This window comes from Theropithecus gelada, chromosome 14 (assembly GCF_003255815.1).
Source record: "Theropithecus gelada isolate Dixy chromosome 14, Tgel_1.0, whole genome shotgun sequence".
Taxonomy (NCBI): Eukaryota; Metazoa; Chordata; class Mammalia; order Primates; family Cercopithecidae; genus Theropithecus; species Theropithecus gelada.
The window spans coordinates 63,558,028-63,575,796 of record NC_037682.1 but is presented as its reverse complement, the minus strand read 5'-3'; the positions used below and the strand labels follow the sequence as shown (position 1 = coordinate 63,575,796).

General features: G+C 43.6%; 1 protein-coding gene and 1 non-coding gene across 5 annotated transcripts in view; one reads left to right on the top strand and one right to left on the bottom strand.

Annotated features, from left to right (window-relative positions):
• Positions 1–17,769, bottom strand: part of NUP98 (nucleoporin 98) — a 130,901-nt gene that overhangs the window by 109,580 nt on the left and 3,552 nt on the right. For 3 of the 4 annotated variants that reach the window (XM_025358535.1, XM_025358532.1, XM_025358534.1), the window contains exons 2-4: positions 3,255–3,358; positions 669–770; positions 386–562 (exon numbers count right to left, since the gene is read on the bottom strand). In XM_025358535.1, the coding sequence (XP_025214320.1) occupies positions 386–562; positions 669–770; positions 3,255–3,330 (355 nt within the window). In that variant the 5' untranslated portion in view covers positions 3,331–3,358. The remainder of the gene's footprint in view (positions 1–385; positions 563–668; positions 771–3,254; positions 3,359–17,769) is intronic. The other variant, XM_025358533.1, reaches the window with a different exon arrangement.
• On the top strand, positions 2,590–2,648 carry LOC112607457. The gene has a single exon (XR_003115802.1). It is a non-coding gene; the product is annotated as a U7 small nuclear RNA (small nuclear RNA).

Sequence of the window (17,769 nt, the reverse complement as noted above, 5' to 3'; positions counted from 1 at the left end):
CGCGGTGGCTCAAGCCTGTAATCCCAGCACTTTGGGAGGCCGAGGCGGGTGGATCACGAGGTCAGGAGATCGAGACCATCCTGGCTAACATGGTGAAACCCCGTCTCTACTAAAAATACAAAAAACTAGCCGGGCGTGGTGGCGGGCGCCTGTAGTCCCAGCTACTCGGAGGCTGAGGCGGGAGAATGGCGTGAACCCGGGAGGCGGAGCTTGCAGTGAGCCGAGATCGCGCCACTGCACTCCAGCCTGGGCGACACAGCGAGACTCCGTCTCAAAAAAAAAAAAAAAAAAAGAGGGTAGATGAACATAGAAAAGGAGAAAAGACAACACATTCAATAAGCAAACCAAATTATTAGATGCAGAGCTCTAGCAATATCCTACTTACTCCCAAAGCCAGTTGGTTTATTTTGTGCAAAGGCATTGTTTTGGGATGAGAAAAGACTGGTCCCTGTGCTTGCAGTTCCAAACAAGGTATTTGCTGTTCCTGTTGATGTACCAAACCCAAAGCCAGTGCTTGTGGAGGTAGCTGGCTGGCTAAATGAACTGGTTCCAAATAATCCTCCTGAGGAGATGGAGAAGGAGGGAAAAAGTTAAGTAGATCAGAGCCGCTAAGTCAATGCCTATACCAGCTACAAACAAACCAGTTATATCACAAATGAAGACCCTACCTGGTTTAGTCTGTGAATTTCCAAACAGGCCTCCAGTATTGTTGCTAGAACCAAATGCAGATGTTCCAAATGCCCCTCCACTAGTAGTGCCAAAGCCAGCATCTGCAAAAGCAAAATCCAGATTAAATTAGAATTTAGAATAAAATCTGCATAAGATGACCAAATGAAAAGGCGTTTTAATATTTCTTAAACTTCTGAATTTGAACTACTAGTCTAATTGAAAACATTTTTTCAAACTCCCATCAGAGTATGAATTACAGAGTAAAAACCAAGACACAGACATTTTATTCATTGTCCCCAGGGTAAGTATGAAAATTTGAAGTCAAAAGGAGTGACTTTTCAATAAAAGTTACAGATGTTCATAGATTAAAAAAATAAAAAGAAAAGTGCTGGCCGGGCGCAGTGGCTCACATCTGTAATCCCAGCATTCTGGGAGGCCAAAGCGGACGAATCATTTGAGGTCAGGAGTTCAAGACCAGCCTGACCAACATGGTGAAATCCTGCCTCTACTAAAAATTCAAAAAAATTAGTGACACTCCATAGTCACTGAGATAAATGGTCTTTCATCAGGGGAACACATCAGAACAACCTGGGAAGCTTTTTCAAAATACGCACGTCCAGGTTTCAACTCCAGAAATTCTAATTCTATAATTTTTGATGAGATATGTATTTTGAATAAAACTTCCAAAGGTGACTGTGACGGGCACTTTTAGTTAAAAACCACAGACATGGATCCAGAGTTCTCTAAAAACGAGGTCAGGACCACTTAAGAAAACTTCCTTGCCAGGCGCGGTGGCTCACGCCTGTAATCCTAGTACTTTGGGAGGCCGAGGTGAGCAGATCACGAGGTCAGGAGATCGAGACCATGCTGGTTAACACGGTGAAACCCCATCTCTACTTAAAATACAAAAAAAAAAAAAAATTAGCCGGGCCTGGTGGTGGGCGCCTATAGTCCCAGCTACTCGGGAGGCTGAGGCAGGAGAACTGCTTGAACCCAGGAGGCAGAAGTTGCAGTGAGCCGAGATCGTGCCACTGCACTCCATCCTGGGTGACCGAGTGAGACTCCACCTCAAAAAAAAAAAACAAACTTCCTCTATTATTAATTTTATTAGGTATGATAGAGGCTTGTTAGTTATGCTTCTTAAAGAATCCTTAGCCCAGGCCGGGCGCGGTGGCTCACGCCTGTAATCCCAGCACTTTGGGAGGCCGAGGCGGGCGGATCACAAGGTCAGGAGATCGAGACCACGGTAAAACCCCGTCTCTACTAAAAAAATACAAAAAATTAGCCGGGCGCGGTTGTGGGCGCCTGTAGTCCCAGCTACTCGGGAGGCTGAGGCAGGAGAATGGCGTGAACCCGGGAGGCGGAGCTTGCAGTGAGCCGAGATCGCACCACTGCACTCCAGCCTGGGCGACAGAGCAAGACTCTGTCTCAAAAAAAAAAAAAAAAAAAAAAAAAAAGAATCCTTAGCCCAGTGCCATGGCTTATGCTTGTAATCCCCTCGCTTTAGCAGGCTTAAGCAGGAGAACTGCTTGAACCCAGGAGGTGGAGGTTACAGCGAGCTGAGAAAAATGAGCCAGGCATGGTGGTGTGCAACTGTGGTCCCAGCTACTTAGGAGGCTGAGGTATGAGGATTGCTTGGGTCTGGGAGGTTGAGGCTGTAGTGAACCATGATACTGCCAATGTACTCCAGCCTCAGTGAAAGTGCAGGATCCTATCTCAAAAAAAAAAATAAATAAATTTCATCAATTAGAGAAAGTTTCTGGGATTTAAAATATTCTGTTAAGATGCTCTCCTCCCCCTGGAAAGAAAGAGATAAAAACAAGACTGGGAAAATGCTCATTGTTAAAGTTGGGATATAAGTACACAAGAGTTCATTATACCATTCTTTCCAGCCTTGGATGAGTATAAACATTTTTAACAAAGTGTCACAGTTCTTTTAGAATTTGTCTAGCAGGGTTCCCAGTTTTTACTGGAAAAAAAAAAAAATTTTTTTTGGGGGGGCTTTCTGGTAAAAAACAAACAAACAAACAAACAAACAAACAAAATCTCCAAAAAAAAGTTTGAATGTAAATAAGGATTGCTACAGGCAATGAGTCATATATGATATTGTATAAGACATTAGTCATATACAATACTGGGTAGGGAGGGAGTTAGATCTCAGGAGGGTTGATGGGGATTAGACACTTCCACATTTTAACATTTCTGTGACATTTGAATGTCACATCATGTTCACAGGGTAAATTCCAGGGCAGTTATTTCATAACTGCATTTTAGACTTCAACATTAAAAGAATTATTTTCTGGTCTGAAAATCAGTAACAAATTATAACTTTCTGTTAAACAAAATAATGCAAATATTTTAAGTATCTTCTACTGATGATCAGAAGAAGGCCATGAAAACTTAGAATTTATTTCTACTTTCTTAAACACTGTTAAAGAGATCTTATCCTAGTTATTTTTTCAAGATGACTTTGCTATAAATATGAAAGTATAAATAAAATTCCCACCTAAAGCTTATCAGAGTGGATTTGTTCTTAGTAAGAGAGTAATTAAGGTTTCCCCCTTTTATCCTTTTTAAAAACTTACTCTGTCCAAATGTTGAAGTTGTGCCAAAGCCACCTGTGCCACCCCCAAAGGATGTTCCAAATGATTTGTTAAACATCTTCAAAATGAGTCTTTGTTTCAGAAAGCTGGGAAAAAGAAAACATTATCACTCTCTTAAAGACCACAAAATGGAATGTAATTGTTTTAGAAAATCTATCATTCCACAAACTTAGGCCTATTCAAACTATCGTATATACTTTCATTCAATATCCTCAAACTGTATGATAAAATAAACCTTGTAAAATGATCCTTAATCTACAATGTTCGAGCCGAACAGTAAGGTTAAACTTCATAATTTGAGGTAAAACTTTAGATCCCAACATTAACCATCCATTTAAAATAATGTTTTCAATCTTTTTTTTTTTTACCTAAGTCCCCTTTTTAATCAGTAAGTATTTCAGATGCACAAGGCAAGGTGTTTATATGATCCACCTAGGAGGTTATGAATCATACCCATCAAAAATTATAACCACAGTCTGTTACCCCAACCACCTAAAAAGCTAACATTTTTGTCAGGTTTTCTTTTTTCTTTTTTTGAAATGGAATGGTATGCAGTGGCTCACTACAACCTCCTCCTCCTGGGTTCAAGTTATTCTCCAGCCTCAGTCTCAGAGTAACTGGGATTACAGGCATGTGTCTAATTATTTGTATTTTTAGTAGAGACAGGGTTTCACCATGTTGGCCAGGCTGGTCTTAAACTCCTCATCTCAAGTGGTCCACCAACCTGGGCCTCCCAAAGTGCTGGGATTACAGGCATGAGCCACCGCACCCGGACAAGACTTTATTTTCCACAGTTTGCATTACAAAGTTTATTTTTCCCCTATCTTCGAGGGATATAAAACATGATAATAGTAAATGTTTTTCAAATTATGCATGCCCTGCCTTCCATCTCTAAATCCCAGAGATTCTGGTGCCCTGATATTCTCTTTGAGATTACGTTTTAAGACTATTCTCTATGGTCCCCTACTCATCTATCTTCTACTTCTAAGATTACAGAAAACCTTTGATGAAAATCCCTCACCTCTGGCCAGGCACAGTGGCTCAACCTCTAATCCCGGCAGCTCGGGGGGCTGAAGCTGGCTGATTGCTTGAGTTCAGGAATTCGAGACTAGCCTGGGCAACATGGTGGAGCCCTGTCTACAAAAAATCAAAGTTGGACTGGTGTGGTGACAGAGGACTGCAGTCCCAATTACTTGGTTGGCTGAGGTGGGAGGATTGCTTGAGCCCAGGAGATGGAGGTTGCCGTGAGCCATGATCCTGCCACTTCCCTCCAGCAAAGGTGATAGGGTGAGACCCTGTCTCAAAAACAAACAAAAAAACCCTTACCTTGGCCAGGCGCAGTGGCTCACACCTGTAATCCCAGCACTTTGGGAGGCCAAGGCGGGTGGATCACCTGAGCTCAGGAGTTCGAGACCAGCCTGGTCAACACAGTGAAAGCCGGTCTCTACTAATAGTACAAAAATTAGCCAGGTGTGGTGGTGCATGCCTGTAATCCCAGCTACTTGGGAGGCTGAGGCAGGAGAACTGCTTGAACCTGGAAGGCAGAGGTTGCAGTGAGCTGAGATTGCACCACTGTACTCCAGCATGGGTGACAAGAGCGAAACTCTGTCTCAAAAACAAAAACAAAAATCCTCACCTCATATAAATTATTTCACTCCTGTATCCAAACTATGCACCTGGTTATTTAATGAACTGGACCAAACTGTTCCAAGAACGACTACAAAGAAAAGTTTGGTTACCCCCCATCTGAATAAAAATAGCTGTATAGTTTACTCAAAAGAGCTTCCCCCCTCCATAAATTTTCCTTAAATTTAGATGCCTGCTACCTCTTATCTGCCAGTAGACAATAGGTTAATAAGTAAACTACTTTCAGTATAAAAACTCTGAAAACAGCCAATCATGCTTATCTGGATTTTGTGACAGGTATGATGATTTTTCTATTATAGCCACACAATGTATGTAGAGTAATCTTTTCTTCTAGGAAACTCACGCCGTGTTCATATAATAGAATTAAATATTACATTTTGAGGTCTTCCCCAAATTCTAGTGTCCCACTAACACTTCTAGTCGCTCTAATACCCAAACATTTTGCGCAACATTGAAAAAGATAAGGCTGTTCCTTAAATAAATGATGCTTTACAGAAATATTCTCTCCTAAAATTCCCTAGGAAAAAAAATTAAATAGTTATTTATCTCAATATGCAAAAATTGAGTAACTCCTTTGATTAAACAAAGCTCACTAAAACCAGTGGTTCCAGAGGGCCACATCAGAATTAGGTGGCAAGCTTTTCAAAATACAAACTCTGGCCGGTTACAGTGGCTCACATCTGTAGATCCCAATGCTTTGGGAAGTTGAGGCAGGAAGGTCTGTTTAAAGCCAGACCAGCTTGGACAACAGACCAGCTTGGACAACACGTCTCTATTAAAAAAATAAAATAAAATGCAAACGAGGCATGGTGGTGCATACCTGTATGCAGCACCAGCTACTAGTGAGGTTGAAGCTAGAAAATCACTTTAGCCCAGGAGTTCAGGCCTGCAGCAAGCTACGAATGGTGCCACTGCACTCCAGCAAGCAAGCAAACAAACAAAAATACAAATTGCCAGGCTCCATTCTAGAAATACTGAACCAAAATGTCTAGGGCTGCGGTATAGACATTTGCATTCAGAAAAAGTTCAAGTTACTCTAAAGCACACCCTTGGCCGGGTGCAGTGGCTCATGCCTGTAATTCCAACACTCTGGGAGGCAGAGGCAGGTGGGTCACCTGAGGCCAGGAGTTTGAGACCAGCCTGGCCAACATGGTGAAACTCTGTCTCTACTGAAAATACAAAAACTAGTCGGGCGTGGTGGTGGCACCTGTAGTCCCAGCTACTCAGGAGGCTGAGACAGGAGAATTGCTTGAACCCTGGAGGTAGAGCTTGCAATGAGCTGAGACCGTGCCCCCGCACTCCAGCCTGGGCAACAGAGTGAGCCTCCATCTCAAAAAATACAAATGAACAAAATAAAAAAATAAAATAAGGTTATGGCAAAAAACGATGGATTTTTGGCTTCTCATGAAAAACCTGATAATTAACCAAACTATGACTAAAATCACTTCATGTCAATGACAGGCTGGAGCTTAGTAGCAATTCCCTCTATTTACCTCTCTTCTGTGAGAGCATGCACTCTCCAAAGTGCCACAATACCCACCCAATATCACTCATTTACATCAACTGCCTGGTTCCCGTGGGTTTTCAGTTTGTGACTACTGACACAATCAGAGAAAGAACATGTAGCATTTTACTTCCTCTATTAACAATAAGGCTGGATACAGTGGCTCACGCCTGTAATTCCAGCGCTTTGGGAGGCCAAGGTGGGCAGATCACTTGAGGCCAAGAGTTTGAGACCAGCTTGGCCAACATGGCAAAACCCCATCTCTACTAAAAATACACAACTCAGCTGATAGCAGTGGTGCACACCTGTAATCCCAGCTACTCGGGTGGCTGAGGCAGGAGAATCGCTTGAACTCAGGAAGTGGAGGTTGCAGTTAGTTGAGATCACGCCACTGCAGTACAGTCTAGGCAACACAGTGAGACTCTGTCTCAACAAACAAATAACAGAAGAACTGGATAATACAGATATTTGCATTAACTATTTTCCACTCCATTTAGATTTTACTCCAAAAATGTAGTAAAATCCATTAAAAAAAAAAAGTAATCCTAGAGACAGAAATAAACCCATTAAAGTTTAAAGGCATATCACATTTAAGCCTTTATCCTTTCAAATATGTTAAACTGGCCCAAGCTGAAACCTCCCCCAGGAAGAAATACAAGATAACATTTGAGTTCTTACAATGTCCCAGGCACTGTTCTAAATGCTGTTTATGAATTATCTCATGTAAACTTCCCAAGAATCCAATGATGTAGGTATTTTTATCTCTATTTTACAAGGATGAAATTAAGGCACAAGAATCTATTTGCCCAAGACAAAGCTATTGTTGACCCCAGCGTGGCCGACGCTTCTAGAATCTAGAGCCTACAGCTCCTAAAGAACACTGCTAATTAAAGGGAAATGACCTTGCATTCACTATAAACGAGGAACCTACAAAACCAACATTTGGCACCACAGATCCAGCACTATCAGGGAAAGACACTTCTCTGGCAAGTATGTGAGTTCTAGTCACCAGAAATAATCTCTTTCATGGAGTAAGGATAATGTATAAGGCATACCCATGGCAAAGATGAAATTTACAACAAAGATTAACTTTTCTCCTTTTTTTCTTTATGAACGGACTTATACCCGTTGCAGTTTTTTCTTTTTGGTATATTTAAAAAGAAAAAAGAAAAATGAAATTGTGTTACATAGAAAAGAGAACTTTAACTTTACCCTTAATTTTACTCTGTTCTCTATGCTCAAAAATCTCCTAATTCAGATTCTCAGATACAAGAAGTATGCCTTATAATACACATCAGTAGTCCAATCAATGGACAAATATTCTGACACAAATATTCTGACATTCCAAAGTGAAGTTCTATAAACTGATATACTGCTTTACACATCTAACTTTTATGATCTCTGTAACTCTGGGTACAATAACAAAATTCAGTTTTCTACCCAGAAAAGTGGTGGATATCCTGAAATGTGGTCAAAACAAAACAAACAACTCCAGGCAACTGTCAACTTTAAGACTATCTGAAAGACGCATATATGCACGCTTTCCAAGACATTTCCAATTTGCTGCTAACTCCAGACACAAATGATAAGTAGTTTTTCCTCTCCACTTCATTAAGCTCCTTTGTATCAAAGCCAGCAAAGAGCAAAAACAATAAATATGTGTTAGATGAATGGATTAGTATAGTACTTCCCACTTGACAAAGCATTTTTTCATACGTCCTCTTATCTAATCTTCACGAAAATACCAAGAGGCAGGGATTATCACACACAGTCAAACTGAATGAAAATTTTTGCCCTAGACAAGAGGGCTGGGAAAGGAGGCTGGGTGGAATTCCAGGAAGAAGAGATTAATTAGCCTAATGTAACCTAATAACATATCCTAACAAAACTATCTGGAACCTTCTGTTTTACGGTATCCTCCCTAGGATAGATCTTTGATCAAGCCATTCCCTTGGTTAGAACATCATATCCTCTATAAGGCTGGGCACGGTGGCTCACGTCTGTAATCCCAGCACTTTGGGAGGCCGAGGTGGGTGGATCACCTGAGGTCAGGGGTTCGAGACCAGCCTGGCCAACATGGAGAAACTCCGTCTCTACTAAAAATACAAAAATTAGCCAGAAGCGGTGGTGCATGCCTGTAATCCCAGCAACTCGGGAGACTGAGGCAAGAGTCGCTTGAACCCGGGAGGCGGAGGTTGCAGTGAGTCAAGATCACGCCACTGCATTCCAGCCTGGATAACAGAGCAACACTCTGTCTCAAACAAAAAAAGAACATCATACCCTCTCTAAAAATCATCTCCTTTTCTTCCTAAAAATTGTTGCTCAAGCCTCACCTGCTTTCACAAGACTGTCGCACACCCTTAAACTCTTTATTACTATAAAAACACTTCAAAGGCCAGGCGCAGTGGCTCATGTCTGTGATCCTAGCACTCTGGGAGGCTCAGGCGGGCAGATCACGAGGTCAAGAGATTGAGACCATGCTGGCCAAACCCCATCTCTACTGAAAATACAAAAATTAGCTGGGCATGGCGGTGTGTGCCTCTAGTCCCAGCTACTTGGGAGGCTGAGGCAGGAGAATCACTTGAATCCAGGAGGCAGAGGTTGCAGTGAGCTGAGATCGGGCCACTGCACTTCAGCTTGGCGACAGAGTCAGACTCCATCTCAAAAAAAATAAAACTACTTTACTTCCCCTCCTCCTTTCCAACACTGATTACGTAAATTAGTATCACTCAGCTGCTTTTAGTTATGCAATATATTTGTTATTATACCTGCCACCTGAGTGTTTTACCTGTTTGCTGCTCTGGGTTAAAAAAAACGTCTTGACTTTGCTCACTGGGTGTAAATTAATTTTAAATAGTCCATAGTATCTTACATAGCTCCTTCCTAACAGCACTGAGCAGCATTTTTTCCATTCCCTTAACATAACCCTAATCATTTTAGAGTGAAGAGTGTATTAGCTTTGGTGTGAGACATCTGTGTTTAAATCTCTGTCACTCGGCTAGGTGCGGTGGCTCATGCCTGTAATCGCAGCACTTTGGGAGGCCAAGGCTGGTGGATCACCTGAGTTCAGGAGTTCGAGACCAGCCTGGCCAACATGGTTAAACCCCATCTCTACTAATAATACAAAAATTAGCCTGCACGCTACTCAAGAGGCTGAGGCAGGAGAATTACTTGAACCTGGGAGGCGGAGGTTGCTGTTGAGCCCAGATGATGCAACTGCACTCCAACCTGGGTGACAAGAGTGAAACTGTTTCCAAAAACAAATAAATAAATGTATAAAATAAAAGAATATATACCTAACTATTAAGAATCACTGTATAAGGCTGGGCACAGTGGCTCACGCATGTAATCCCACCACTTTGGGAGGCCCAAAGTGGGCGGATCACCTGAGGTCGGGAGTTCAAGACCAGCCTGAGGAACATGGAGAAACCCCCATCTCTACTAGAAATACATAATTAGCCGGTTGTGGTGGCGCATGCCTTCATCTCAGCTATTCAGGAGGCTGAGGCAGGAGAATCGCTTGAACCCAGGAGACAGAGATTGCAGTGAGGTAACAAGAGTGAAAAATCCTGTCAGTTACCATTGTTGTGACTCTTAAAATCTAAAGTTAATTCAAATTAAAAAGTTAAAAAAATTAAAAATTCCTCTGCCACTTGCTACTGTGTAAGTCATAATATTCAATCTCTCGGACCTCAATTTCTACATCTGAACAATAGGGATTGTACAGCCTACACCAAAAGACTGGTAGGAGCACAAAGTTGCCTCATACTAGAGCTCCTCAAAAGCAGCATTTGGTTTAGTTTTTCAACTGATATTTTACAAGTATTTATAATTTAAAAAGTGTAATAAATGTCCCCTCACTTTAAACTTTGGTTCATCCATGGCTAGCTAGAATGCCATAATTTCTTATTTCTCCATGCTTAAGTGTCATCCACTGATCACTTAGCACAAGTATAAAGCACCACTGCAAACAAAAACAAATCCCATCCCTGTATAAACACAATATATTGAGATTACTATGATCACTCAATCTCTTCCATCGATCTCACATCTTTATTCTCAACCATCCATCTTTTTAATTTACAAATTCATTTACCTATTTCTGTTTTCTTTTTGGTTTTTGTTTTGAGACGAGGTCTCACTCTGTTGCCCAGGCTGGAATGCAGTGGCATGATCATGGCTCACTGCAGCCTGGACCTCCTGGGTTTAAGTGATCCTCCCACTTTAGTCTCCCAAGTAGCTGAGACCACAGGTATGTGCCACTGTTGCCCAGGCTTGTCTCTAACTGCTGGACTCAAGCCATCTTCCTGCTTTGGCCTCCTAAAGAGCAGGGATTATAGGTGAGCCCTGTGCCAGGCCCATTTACCTCTTTCTCTTTCTTTTTTTTTTTTTTTAGACACAGTCTTGCTCTGTTGACAGGCTGGAGTGCAGTGGCGTGATCTCGGCTCACTGCAACCTCTGCCTCCTGGGTTCAAGTGATTTCCCTGCCTCAGCCTCCTGAAAAGATGGGACTACAGGCACCCACCACCACACCTGGTTAATTTTTTGTATTTTAGTAGAGATGGGGTTTCACCACATTGGCCAGGATGGTCTCTATCTCCTGATCTCGTGATCTGCCTGCCTCAGCCTCCCAAAGTGCTGGGATTACAGGCGTAAGCCATCGCACCTGGCCCCATACTATCAAGAAGGTTAAGCGTGCAAATACTAGTAAGCTCTGTGTCAAAGGAAGTAAAATTAAACAAAGATGTGAAGTGATGAGTGACTATAACATTTATGGAGGATGAACTGGTCCCTTCGTGAACAGACCAGCCCTAATTCAGGTGCTCAATTCTTCTCCCCTTGACCAATGATTTTTAAATATTTTTTAGCTATGAAACCCGACATATAAAACAGACATAAGCAGAAACTGCTCTGGCTGAAGTGAAGAGGGAGTAGGTACAGTAGAACACCATCAGCTCTGCCCCATGAAGCAGCTTAGGCCTCTATGAACCAATGTGAAATATTGTTCGAGATTAGTGGCTCTCAAAGTGTGATCCAAAGACGCCTAAAAGTCTCCAACACTTCTTCCAGGGGTTCCATGAAATCAAAACATTTTCGCAATAAAACTAAGACACTTTGCCTTTCTTCTTTACTGTTCTGACCTCTGTGCTGAGGTGCAATATCAATGGTGTGTAAAAATGCTGGAAACTCAGCATGAATCAAAGCAGCAACCCAAATGGTGCTGAACTAACACGGAATTCTTCACTGTTACCCATTTACTGTGGGCCGCAAGCCACCTAGGTGCCGAGGCAAGAGACTGAGGGCATGAGCTGTTCCAGTATAATAAAATATATAAAATAAGAATAGTTAGATACAGGTAATAGATATGATTATGTATGAATATCATTAATCATTAGCTTATAGCAATTATTCTTTACTCCAATATTATACTAGTCCTTGCTCTACAATTATAACTGAAGAAAAACCAGGCCATAAGAGCTGATGGGACATAGTGAGAAGTGACCAGAAGACAAGAGAGCCTTCTGTCAAGCCCGGACAGGGCCACCAGAGGGCTCCTTGGGTCTAGCGGTAACGCCAGCGTCTGGGAAGACGCCTGCTGCCAGGCGGCCCGTGGTCCAGCGGTAGCGTCAGTGTCAAGGAAAAACATCCGCTACTTAGCAGACCAGGAAAGGGAGTCTCCCTTTGGCCAGGAGTTCAGAGAAGACTTTACTCCTCCACCTCTTGTGGCGGGCCTGACATCAGTCAGGCCCGTCCGCAGTTATCCGGAGGCCTACCCATCTCCCTGTGATGCTGTGCTTCAGTGGTCATGCTCCTAGTTCGCCTTCATGTTCCATCCTGTACACCTGGCTCTGCCTTTTAGATAACAGTAGCGAATTAGTGAAAGTACTGAAAGTCTCTGACATGCAGAAATAATGGCGTAAGCTGTGTCTCTCTCTCTCTCTCCTCTCTGCCTCGGCTGCCAGGCAGGGAAGGAACCCCCCTCACCGTCCAGTGGACACATGACCCATGTGACCCTACCTATCATTGGAGGTGGCTCTCACTCCTTACCCTGCCCCTTTGTCTTGTATCCAATAAATATCAGTGCAGTCTGGCATTCGGAGCCACTACCAGTCTCCACGTCTTGGTGGTAGTGGTCCCCCAGGCCCAGCTGTTTTTCATCTCCTTGTCTTGTGTCTTTATTCCTACAGTCTCTCATCTCCACACACAGGGAGAAAAACCCACCGACCCTGTGGGGCTGGACCCTACAATTTACAATACAAAAAATTCCACTTTCACTTAAGAGGGTCCTTAATGAAGCAGTAAAAATTATTAGTTGTATTATTTCTCAACACTACAGCACACTTCTTTTAATTCGGTACTGGAAAATACTCAAAAACTTCTGCATACTCAAATACAAAGGATATCAAGGGGCAAACCACCTGTAATTACTTCTGAAAGCTAAATGAAGTTGTTTTTCTCATGGAACACCATTTTAATCCCCCCCCACTTTCTTTCTTTCTGAGACACAGTCTCGCTCTGTCACCCAGGCTGGAGTGTAGTGGCGCGATCTTGGCTCACTGCAACATCTGCCTCCCGGGTTCACGCCATTCTCCTGCCTTGACCTCCCGAGTAGCTGGGATTACAGGCACCCGCCACCACGCCCGGCTAACTTTCTGTATTTTTAGTAAAGACGGGTTTTCACCGTGTTAGCCAGGATGGTCTTGATCTCCTGACCTTGTGATCCGCCCGCCTCAGCCTCCCAAGCGCTGGGATTACAGGTGTGAGCCACCGCGCCCAGCCCACCATTTTAACTTCAAAGAATGATTGACAAACTATGGCTATTAAGATTTGGTACTGGCCGGGCATGGTGGCTAACACCTGTAATCCTAGCACTTTGGGAGGCCAAGGCGGGGGTGGATCACTTGAGGTCAGGAGTTCACAACCAGCCTGGCCAACATGATGAAACCTCGTCTCTACTAAAAATACAAAGAATTAGCCAGGCATGGTGGTGAATGCCTGTAATCCCAGCTACTTGGGAGGCGGAGACAGGAGAATCACTGGAACCCAGGAGGCGGAGGTTGCAGTGAGCTGAGATCCCACCATTGTACTCCAGGCTGGGGGAAAGAGCAAGACTTCGTCTCAAAAAAAAAAAAAAAGAAAGAAAAAGACAGGCCGGGCACGGTGGCTCAAGCCTATAATCCCAGCACTTTGGGAGGCCGAGGCGGGCAGATCACGAGGTCAGGAGTTCAAGACCAGCTTGACCAACATGATGAAACCCTGCCTCTACTAAAAATACAAAAATTAGCCATGTGTGGCGGCACCCGCCTGTAATCCCAACTACTCAGGAGGCTGAGGCAGGAGAATTGCTTGAACCCAGGAGGCGAGGTTGCAGTGAGCCGAGATCATGCCACTGCACTCCAGCCTAGGTGACAGAGTGAGACTCCATCTAAAAAAATAAAAAAAGAGTTGATACAAAAATTAGATTTCTAAAAACAGGTATTCACCACTATCAGGTTGTAAGCTTCTCAATTCTTAAAACGACTTATTTGATGAGATGGGTGGAAACAGAAACAATTGTATAATTAAATTTGTCAACATTTGGAAGATCTGGGCTGGGCCAATGGGGCTCACGCCTGTAATCCCAGCTCTTTAGGAGGCTGAGACGGGAAGATCACTTGAGGTCAGGAGTTCCAGACCAGCCATGGCCAACATGTTGAAACCCCGTCTCTACAAAAAATACAAAAATTAGCTGGGTGTGGTGGTGCACACCTGTAGTCCCAGCTACTCAAGAGGCTGAGGCATGAGAACTGCTTGAACCTGGAATGCAGAGGTTACAGTGAGTTAAGATTGTGCCACGACACTCCAGCCCAGGTGACAAAGTGAGACTCTGTCTCAAAAACAAAAAAATAAAAAATAATAAAAAAAGGAAGATCTGCGTAACTCAGTAAATCAGTATTTCCAAATGACCAATGCATCATGTTATAAAATCATAGAAGTGTAAAGATCCATTCAAAGTACAATACAGACCAATGGTTTTTAATACAACAGAGTACAAAAGTTCAACGACACAGTTTCAGATTCCATACTACAATGACCCTTCAAAAAGGTATGAGGCCAGGCGCTGTGGCTCACGTCTGAAATCCTAGCACTTTGGGAGGCCAAGGTGGGCGGATCACTTGAGGCCAGGAGTTCAAACCCAACATGGCAAAACCTCGTCTCTACTAAAAATACAAAAAACTAGCCTGGCGTGGTGATGTGTGCCTGTAGTCCCAGCTACTCAGGAGGCTGAGGCAGAAGAATCGCTTAAACCTGGGAGGCGGAGGTTGGAGTAGGCTGAGATAGTGCTACCGCACTCCAGCTTGGGCAACAGAGCAAGACTCCGTCCCAAAAAAACAAATAAAAAGGTTTGAGTGCAGTGTCAAAGAACAGTTAGAATTATTTGAAAAGGCTATCAAAATACTCCTCCCTTTTCCAATTATGCATCTGTATGAGGCTAGATTTTCTTCATATACTTCAACCAAAACAACATATCATGTGTCAGAATGCAAAGATTGTTACATCTAGTGGTCTTTTTTTTTTTTTTTTTTTTTAATGAAATGGAGTCCTGCTCTGTTGCCTAGGATGGAGCACAGTGGTGTAATCTGGGCTCACTGCAACCTCTGCCTCCCGGGTTCAAGCGATTCTCTGCCTCAGCCTCCCAAGTAGCTGGGACTACAGGTGCGTATCACTGTGCCCAACTAATTTTTGTATTTTCAGTAGAGATGGGGTTTCACCGTGTTGGTGAGGCTGGTTTCAAACTCCTAACCTTGTGATCCACCCGCTTCAGCCTCCCAAAGTGCTGGGACTACAGGTGGTGAGCCACCACGCCTGGCCAGCTATCACTGTATTTTTAAGAATTTTTCTTTCCTTACTAAAAAATAAAACTGCAAGTATTTCCCATTACACTGAATTAAGTACAAATTCTCCAATGTGGTAATTATGGCTGGGCATGGTGGCTTACGTCTGTAATCCCAGCACTTTGGGAGGCTGAAGCGGGTGGATTGCTTGAGGTCGGGAGTTTCAGATCAGCCTGGCCAACATGGTGAAACCCTGTCTCTACTAAAAATACAAAATTAGCTGGGCGTGGTGGCACGCACCTGTAATCCAGCTACTTGGGAGGCTGAGGCAAGAGAATTGCTTGAACCCAGAAGGCAGAGGTTGCAGTGTGCCAAGATCACGAAATTGTACCATTGCACTCCAGCATGGATGACAAGAGCGAAACTCCATCTCAAGAAAAAAAAAAAAAAAAAAAGAAAGAAAGTTAAAGAGTTTTTCATGGAGTCAGCTGTGGTGGCTCATGCCTGTAATCCCAGCACTTTGGGAGGTCGAGGCGGGCTGACCACGAGGTCAGGAAATCAAGACCATCCTGGGTAACACAGTGAAAACCAGTCTCTACTAAAAATACAAAAAATTAGCCAGGCGTGGTGGCGGGTGCCTGTAGTCCCAGCTAGGTGGGAGGCTGAGGCAGGAGACTGCCGTGAACCCGGAAGGCAGAGCTTGCAGTGAGCTGAGATTGCGCCACTGCACTCCATCCTGGGCGACAGAGCGAGACTCTGTCTCAAAAAAAAAAAAAAAAAAAAAAAAGTTTTTCACGGATATTTTAACAAAATGTAATGCAAACAAATGCCAAGCCAAAGTGTTATTTTAATAATACATTTGAAAAGTTTTCACTAGAGTAGTAGTCTCAATAAAGGGCAATTGTGACAATTTCTTCAGACATTCCCGATTATTAAAACCTGCAGAGGATGTGTTATGGGTATCTAATGGGTAGAGGTAGGAATGTCGCTAAATATCCTACAATATACAACAGAGGCCCCACGATAATTATCTGGCCCAAAGTCTCAAAAGTTCCAAAGCTGAGAAACCTTTCTCTAGAGCCATACTGTGCCAAATACTTAGGGTCAATTTCAAACAAAAAGAATGCACCAAGTTCTCAGGAAATGTTTACCTACCTTGCCTCTAATATGTACTGTTTTTTGTTTCGTTTTCTTTTTTCTTGAGTCAGAGTCTCGCTGTCACCTAGGCTGGAGTGCAGTGGCACATCTCAGCTCACTGCAACAGATGCTCACTGCAACCTCCGCCTCCCGAGTTCAAGCAATTCTCCTCCCTCAGCCTACCGAGTAGCTGGGACTACAGACGCATGACGCCAAGCCCAGCGAATTTTTTTTTGTTTTTTTTTTTTAAGTAGAGACGGGGTTTCACCGTGTTGCCCAGGCGGGTCTCGAACTCCTGAGCTCAGGCAATCCACCCGACTTGGCCTCCCAAAGTGCTAGGATTACAGGTGTGAGCCACCGCACCGGGCCTTTGATTTGTTTTGAGACAGGGCCTCACACGGTTTCCCAGGTTGGAACTGCAATCACAGCACTGCAGCCTCAATCTCCTGGGCTCTGGCGATTCTCTGATTTCAGCCTACCGAGTAGTTCGAGTACAGGTGCAAGCCACCACACCTGGATAATTTTTGTATTTTTCATAGAGACAGGGTTTCCCCATGTTGCCCAGGCTAGTCTTCAACTTCTGGGCTCAAGCAATCCACCTGCCTCGACCTTCAAGGTGCTGGGATTACAAGGGTGAGTCACCATGCTCGGCCAATACTTATCGTCAAATCTCTGAATTTCTTATTCCCCTAACCTTTCAACAAATTGCATAACTGCATATAGTCTCATTATTGGAAATTAAACATTAGTACCATCATTCTTTACTTTCCAGGTTAACTACCACCACATAAATCATATTACAAGAAAATAATAACTAATTTTTTCAAAGCTGTAAATTTAGTTCCTTAAAAATTCTGCTTGCTCTATCTAGAACCTAGTAGACATAAACAAAGTCAGGTACCAGCTAGACGCAGTGGCTCATGCCTGTAATCTCAGCACTTTGGGAGGCTGAGGTGGGGGGTGGCTTGAGCCCAGGATTCAATACCAGCCTGGGCAACATAGCAAAACCCCATCTCAACCAAAAAAATACAAAAAAAAATTAGCTGGGTATGGTGGTGCACACCTGAGGTCCCAGCTACTTGGGAGGCTGAGGTGGGAGGACTGCTTGAGCCCAGGAGGTTGAGGCTGCTGTGAACCGAGACTGCACCACTGCACTCCAGCCTGGGTGATAGAGTGAGACCCTATCTCATTAAATAAACAAATAGGCCGGGCGCGGTGGCTCAAGCCTGTAATCCCAGCACTTTGGGAGGCCGAGACGGGCGGATCACGAGGTCAGGAGATCGAGACCATCCTGGCTAACACCATGAAACCCCGTCTCTACTAAAAAAATACAAAAAACTAGCCGGGCGAGGTGGCGGGCGCCTGTAGTCCCAGCTACTCGGGAGGCTGAGGC